Source organism: Vigna angularis, chromosome 5 (genome assembly GCF_016808095.1).
Source record: "Vigna angularis cultivar LongXiaoDou No.4 chromosome 5, ASM1680809v1, whole genome shotgun sequence".
Taxonomy (NCBI): domain Eukaryota; kingdom Viridiplantae; phylum Streptophyta; class Magnoliopsida; order Fabales; family Fabaceae; genus Vigna; species Vigna angularis.
In genome coordinates, this window is record NC_068974.1 from 35,665,793 (window position 1) to 35,673,380 (window position 7,588).

Here is a 7,588-nt window from a genome sequence, read left to right on the forward strand (position 1 = left end):
CAGTAATTTCACGTTCTGGCTTAACTTAAAAACTTAAATATTTTATTTGTTTTTGAATTTTTAATTATATTTTTATTTTTTATTTAATTTTGTTAAATATATATTTTTTATTTTTAGTTAATTTGTTATTGTTATTTATATTTTGAGTTTAATCTATATTTATTTTATTATAAATAAAATAAATATAATATTTATATATATATTTAACGTAAAGGAGGTTAATCTAGATGGTTTTCCATATGTATATAGAGTCTAATATTCTTTTGAAAAAAATTTATATCATCCACTTTATTTTTTTTAATTTTAGTTCTCTACAGTGTTTTTTATTGTTGCCCACTATCTGCTATATTTGTTGAAACGTTACTTGTGGGGAGTCTGTTAAATTGATTTTAATGGTAAACTAAATGAAACTCTAAAATGTATTTAAATGGCATGTAAATGGAGGCTTTTTGTGGAGCATAAATGTAGTTTAAACAATATATAAAAAAATGTACACGACAATTTTTATTATTTTATAGTTTTTATTTCTTATTAATTTGATATATGCCCTTTATATCACTATATCCAAAATAAAGAATACATTAAATCAAGCGGGTATTTCAGTTAAAAAATTGTTCATTAAAAATATACAAGTAAAATATCTGAGCTGTGTGTAAAACTGCTTATGATATATTTATAATAGCATATAGATGTAACTTATTATTGCACTCAAGCATTTCACAATATTTTAAATCATTATTAAATTTAATATGTTTACAATAGTTATGAACACACAAATCAATCATAAAAATTTACAATATTTCCATAATATTGGATATACAAAATAATCCATTTATACTGGTTTATACATTACTCACCAAAATTTCTGATCTGAAAATTTGATGTTCTTCGATAAATTTTAGTGTAACGTGACAACGTGCATGAAAATTGACTCACGAGATTGGAAGAATAAAGCTACGAGTGCGAGGAGGAAGCTGAACCGAGATCGATCACATATCAAACAGTAACAATGGCGACGAATCAGAAACCGGTTTTTGGGTACGTGGTGATCTACGTGAAAGACGTAGCTGCCTCGGTGGCTTTCTTTGCCAAAGCCTTCGGCTATGAAGTTCGTCGCTTAGACGAGTCTCACAGGTTAAATATATGTGATTATCTTCATATCGAGAATTAAGTTAGGAATTTGAGGCAGAGTTTATTTAATTAATTTGAATTTAGATGGGGAGAGTTGGAAACGGGGAGCACAACTATCGCTTTCACTCCGATTCACCAGCACGAGACCGATAATCTGACCGGTGCGGTTCACAGCTCTGGATCTGGTGGAGAAAGACCACCCATGGAGGTTTGTTTTGTTTACTCCGACGTAGATGCTGCTTTTAAGGTAACATATGCATATGTTGTTAATTATTGGTTGGTTAATTCATATACATTATGCGTTTGTTTGGTTGTTTGGTTGTCTTGATGGATTTTTGGATGGAATGGATCAGCGTGCGGTGGAGAATGGAGCGGTGGCTGTAAGGGAGCCGGAGGGAAAGGAGTGGGGCCAGAAGGTTGGGTACGTCAGAGATATTGACGGCAACGTTGTTAGAATGGGAAGCCATGTCAAACCACCCAAATGATTCTTTCTCTATGTTTAGGTGGACTTCGAGAAACTTGGGAAATATTATGCTTTTTACGTTAGTTTTGTATGCGTATTTCAGTCACTGACGAATAAACTTGCTGTCAACTAAACCATGAAATAAATGGATTTTTCTCACTTGCATACGCTGAAATGGTTCAACTCACAGAAATTTTATTCACAAGACTTTCTGCACTTACTGTTTATGGATTTTCATCAATTTCGTTCTTCAAATTTACACTAATTAATTTAATCCAGCGTATCATAAGCCAGTCTGCAAGACATTTTATAACATTTAATGGGTAACATTGTTAAATGTACTACAAATGTTCATTTATGATATCTTTTACATCCATTTTGGGTTAGTTCTCTTCCTTAATCCCCAACAAACCACAGGAAATGGGAAATCGATTTGAATAAGCTAATAGTATCTCCCACGCTCGAAGGGAAAGTCTCGAGTAGTAACGATCATTGTTAGTTTTATGACTTTTCCTTTGTTGTTATTTGTGGTTTGATACCGATTAAGAGGATTATTGAATTACTAGACAATGCTAAGGATTTATGGCCCATAATTTGTAGTGTATATATAATAGCTTCTTCAGAGAATTCTGTCTGCTAGTACAATTCACACTACGTTCGAACACAGATATTTAGCTAACTGAGAAGTGACTAGTGATTTCAATACGTAGCACTAAATCCCCGTTTCCTGCAGAAACGTCAGCATTTGGTATCATTCGACCCTTAAACTATAGATGGAAGAAGGTATGACTAGTTTCTTGATGAACCATACTGAGGTTTTAAAATTACGTATTCCTAGTTTGAGAGTACACAATAACTTAACAAGAATAGGAAGAATTTTCAGCATTAAAAGCACTTCCTTCGCTACTCATGTATTATCAATCAAGCAAATAGAACTGAACTTCTTGAGGGCCTGGTAGTGGCCAGTGCAAAATGGGGACAATCACAATAGGGAGAAACAGAACCTAAACTGAAATATGTTTAACCCTTTTTTAGATTTGAAATCCAAATATAAGCTTCTGCAAATGAACAAAGTAAATTTCCAATAAAGTCAAAAGACCGGCCAAAGCACTTAGAATACAGTTTGTTTTCCAAGTTAGGACAAATGGCCATGCACAGACATGGGGACTGAAGAAAGGAGGAATGTGGACAAGTTCCAATGCCATTTTTATACGCAGCAACAGTAACAGGTGAACCAATCCATTACACATTATATGTCCTCCAGTTCACAAAAAGCAGTATGAGGGGTCGCCCACAAATCACAGCATTTCTTGTGACTTCCTTACACATCGGCTCACCTTTTTCTTGAAATCATCTCTCCTATCTCTCCACTCCTTCTGCAATGCCATATCATACAGGTCACAACAAACTCAACAGGAAGTAAAACCAAAAATAAAGTATTTTGTCGCCCCCACACAAAGCATTTCAACTAGTAAAGATATTGGCAATGGTAATGTGAAATCCCCAGAACAAAAACGACTACAGAATCATATACAATACGTGCTGCCGTTTATAGTTAAAAAGGACATCAAGAAAACCATCACATCAGGATAAATATAAAACCAAATATGGAAATTGATTGAAATTGACATCTCAAAAAAAAAAAAAAATTGTGGCGGGTCCTCGTTATTAATGTGGAAATCATAACCATTGCATACTATACTATGAGAAACACAGATTTTATTCGCTTCTATGCTTCACAGGTCTTAACAAAAAGATTAAGGATTTTTCTTGGACCATATTTAGACACTGCACTTAATAAGAAAATGGAGACCATGCTTTGCACGAGTTACATAGTTTAAATATCTTACGTCCATCCATCATACAAAACGGTTCAGAATTTTTCTCAGATCAAGACAATTAAAGGGATGACTACCAACATTAAATCTTAACATTTAGACAATGTAGTGGAAATTGGAGATCACACCTTGTCACAAGGTACACAGTTTAAACATGGCGGGTTAAGTATACAAAACAATGGAGAAACAGAAGGTGGAAGAAACAATCTACGTGCAAGATGTGACTAAAAAAGCACTGCTTCGGCTTAAGGTAAAGGTTTACGATGTTGTGTGATACTAAATCTTGGGTGAAAGTCAACAAGAGAATAAACACAATGTAACAAAGATGAGAATGTAGCTATCGTCGGATAGACACTGCTATACAATATACGATTAGGAATGAAATGCCTTGGGGGTGAGTTGGAATAGCACACCTATTGAAGAAAATAAGGAAGAATTTTACCGCTAACTGAAAATTATAAGACGGATAGAAAACCCATTTAGGAGAGTTGATCATATGGTCGCTAACCCCATTGCTTGAGGTAGACAGATAAAAGGGTCGGTGGTTTGGTGTTAGTTATTTAAAGGAAACTTTTTTTGTTCATTTCTTCTTAATAATTGGAGAAGGAGTATATCCTATTTAACATTCTAGCCTGGCATCTCACCACTTACACTAACTAGCAATCAAGATGAAGTATCTTGGAGAACATTCATCATAACTTGACGTCATGATGAATACCTACTGAAATAATTAAAGCACGTACAAGATCACAAGTAACCTAAGGCAATTGATTTACAGTCCATAATAATATAGAAATAACTAACTATAATAGACAATCTATTATTATACCAAGTAACTATACTTCGGCACCATCTAATGAAATTCACAGTAACATCTTTTCTTGGATACAAACCATATGACGGTAAAGACAAGTAGGTTGCTGTAAAACAATCTAGTAAATAAGTAACGGATGGACAAACTTACTGCGGCTTCAACATTTGCAGGAGATTCATCATTAGGGCTGGAAAGCATTGATATGATACTCAAGACTATACTCTCTACCTGCAAGATAAAATATATTTCAATATTAATACATCTTACTTTAAAAACTTAAGACTTCATGGGTGACAATATATAAATTTGCTAGTGGTCAACAAAAAGCAATACCATTTCGAAAGGATCTCCAACAAAGTTATTAAGAAGTTCTGACACATTTAACATTTGACATCTTTACAACCATTTAGTTGTTTTGTTTGATATAATAAGCGTAAAAGATCTTGACTCAATCTTAGTCTTTCATTTCATATTCCTTCAAGCCATCCCAAACTTGAAACACTCAAACAACTAGTGATCCTTTTACTCTATATTCAACCGAGATTAATGATAAACATGAAGGTGTAACTCCAACAAAAGAGTTTGAAACTGTTAATACCATTTCACCACCCATATGTTCAACCCAATGCTTACCCAAATATTGTTCTTTGGGTAAATGATTAAATTGTGATGACAAAAATTAAAAAGCCTCAATAAGCTCCAGCCAGTCACATGCATCATGATCTGTCCATTCGCTGGTCAAAAGAATTGACTCCTTTTGACTGAGCAGGTCAGGCCAAATTGATAGAAAGCCAATTGATAAAGTAAAAATATATAATATTGAATGGTAATAACACACCATCTATTACCATCTCCTGCTTAAACTTCATATATATGAAAACTGTGAGGTTCAACAATTAACCTTTATTTCATCATTCCCAATAACTTCTAAGATCTTTTAGTGGTAAGACCCATCATATGGTGCAAGGATATTTGCCCGGGAGTTATTTCCTTCCAAATGTTCCTCAAAGCATTCAAACTTTGCCATGTTGAGCTCTTCTACTTCTATCTCCAGCAGCAACACCTTATACGGTTGAATTTTACAAATATATTTCCAGACCCATATTTTTCATAACATCAAAAGCACACCCCTCTTCTCACCTTCTGAACCCACCACACCACCCCTATTTCAAAAAGATGCATTATGTCCAAAGTATTTGTCAGTTGTAAGACCACTGTTTCTGATTAAAACATGCTAGAGAAGCTCACTCATCTTAGATACCGTTTCCACCAATATTTTTCTGGAAGATTGAAAATTTATGCTTCCACTTCCCAATGCAGAACTCGATCCTTCATTTGTAAGCTCCGGATTCTTCTCATCAATCATCCGGGTGTTGTTCATTTCTACTAAAGCCCTTGCTAGATGCAACTTTATTTTTTCCTTCGCTTCCCCCATTAGAAAATTTAAGAAAATACGCATGACGTGTTGTACTAGATCTATACATCTCAATTTCCCCACATAAAACTCAAACTTCTACTTCGAATATTTCATGGTACTTGTTTCCTTCGAACCCAAATAGTTGCTTCAAAGGGATTTCGCATTATTCAAGATAACCTTCCATTAATAAATCCTTATGACTGTAATATTCTATTACCACCCGTCCTACTAACACAATACTCCTAGTGTCTCCGTTAATCTTAATACTACACTGAACCCCGATATTAAGAGTGTTATATTGGAATTTTTAGCAGATGGATTCTCTATCTATGGAATGAAAGCTTAGAAAAATTATCCTTTCAGAATCTTCATGCTGCACTTTATTTGACAATTGATTAAAGGTGTTAATGTCATCTCCTTCTCTTCTTTCAAAATGGGGAAGGAAGTTGAATAGTGGGGAGGGAAGACGTATGAAGAGCTCCATTTTATGACAAGTACTTAAACAGCCTTTACTGCAATGCCAATGATCCAGTAAAGCATTGATATGCAGACTCCTCAGCAATAGGCATAATGATATGCACATGGGCACACCCCAAGCAGAAAAACACAATCGCTTTGCATCTTACCAGCTGTTGGGAATCTGGAACGTCTTTACACACTTAATTTAGTGTTTTAAGTTTCAAGTATGACATTAAACCAGAGGATGCTGGATTTGGATGTATTCAAGATAAAATGGTGTCAGTCATCAATATTCAAGACAAGCCAATGTTGTAAAAAAGATGAGTAGTTTATATTTTCACATACTGTATGAACAGGTGTCCATCGTTCACTTGCAAGCTCATAACCATTTGGATCCTCACCAGGAGGATGAAGAATCGATATGCAAACCCGGCCATCAGGATATACTGCAAATTGAACGGCTTTCATGTGGTATGAATCAAGGAAAAATAAAAAATTAAAAAAAGGTAAAGAAAATAAACTAACCATTGGGATGCCATATCTCTGAGGTGAACTTCACTGACGGTGGACTATTTGGGTAATTGGATGGAAAACTCATAATAGCATTAAAAAAGCCTCCCTCGCTGTAAGAAGTCCAACCAATTCACAACAAGGAAACGTAAGTAGAAATCTAACACCGACGAAGGGAAAGCAAAACAATGACATCAAAAGAACATTTGGTGGTGCAATCAAACGAACTCGACTAAGACAAAACCCAGTAGTAAACAGCATAAACAGTAATTTAGAAAGGAAAAAAAACATCAGCTTAAGAGGAATAAAAACAATTCAACATTAAAGAAACAACAACAACCGCAATGGATTCTTGCGATTAAGGTAGCAAGAAACCAAGTCCATAAACCAAGAAAACTGTTCAAGGAGGAATCAAAATAAACGATTAAAAAGGCGATCTTCGGCCCGGTATCCAAACCCCAAAGGAAAGACACAGCAGAACCCAAAAATCCAAACATGGAATGGAAAATCAAGAAAGGATTGCGTGGGAGAGTCTCAAAATCTAGGGGCATAATACAAAAATCAAAAGGGGATTGCTTACTATAGAGTATCAGGTGGTCCAATTATGGTGACACTCCATTCAAAAATGTTGCTTTCGTCGACCAAACCGGCGGAGAAGCCGTCGACGGGGTTTTTGCAAAGATCTGCGAGGAAAGGGCAATCAGAACATCGCGGAGAATCGACGCCAAACAGGGTGCTATTATTGCGCGGGGATTCGCAAAAGGGAAATGGAAAAAATACGAGAGAAAAACTATACCTTTGAGCTGCTTTTGAAGGAGAAGGCTAGCCTGAGATGCCATGGAAGGAGAAGGAAGAAGAGAAAAAGATTGTTTAATCTTTTCAAAACCGACACCTTCTGATTGATTTGAAATTATTTATAACTATGAATGAATATGAATGAATGTGGTTAAGGTCGT

General features: G+C 35.0%; 2 protein-coding genes across 2 annotated transcripts; one reads left to right on the top strand and one right to left on the bottom strand.

The window, feature by feature from the left end:
* Window positions 1-827: 827 nt before the first annotated feature.
* On the top strand, window positions 828-1,759 carry LOC108319611 (uncharacterized). Its single transcript, XM_017550799.2, has 3 exons — window positions 828-1,134; window positions 1,216-1,378; window positions 1,485-1,759. Exons 1-3 carry the CDS (start codon window positions 1,010-1,012, stop codon window positions 1,614-1,616), a joined length of 420 nt encoding a protein of 139 aa, XP_017406288.1. The 5' UTR covers window positions 828-1,009; the 3' UTR covers window positions 1,617-1,759.
* Window positions 1,760-2,594: 835 nt separating this feature from the next.
* On the bottom strand, window positions 2,595-7,588 carry LOC108319660 (ubiquitin-conjugating enzyme E2 7). Its single transcript, XM_017550866.2, has 6 exons — window positions 7,429-7,588; window positions 7,213-7,315; window positions 6,648-6,745; window positions 6,468-6,568; window positions 4,397-4,474; window positions 2,595-2,970 (listed from the first exon to the last, which is right to left on the bottom strand). Exons 1-6 carry the CDS (start codon window positions 7,469-7,471, stop codon window positions 2,893-2,895), a joined length of 501 nt encoding a protein of 166 aa, XP_017406355.1. The 5' UTR covers window positions 7,472-7,588; the 3' UTR covers window positions 2,595-2,892.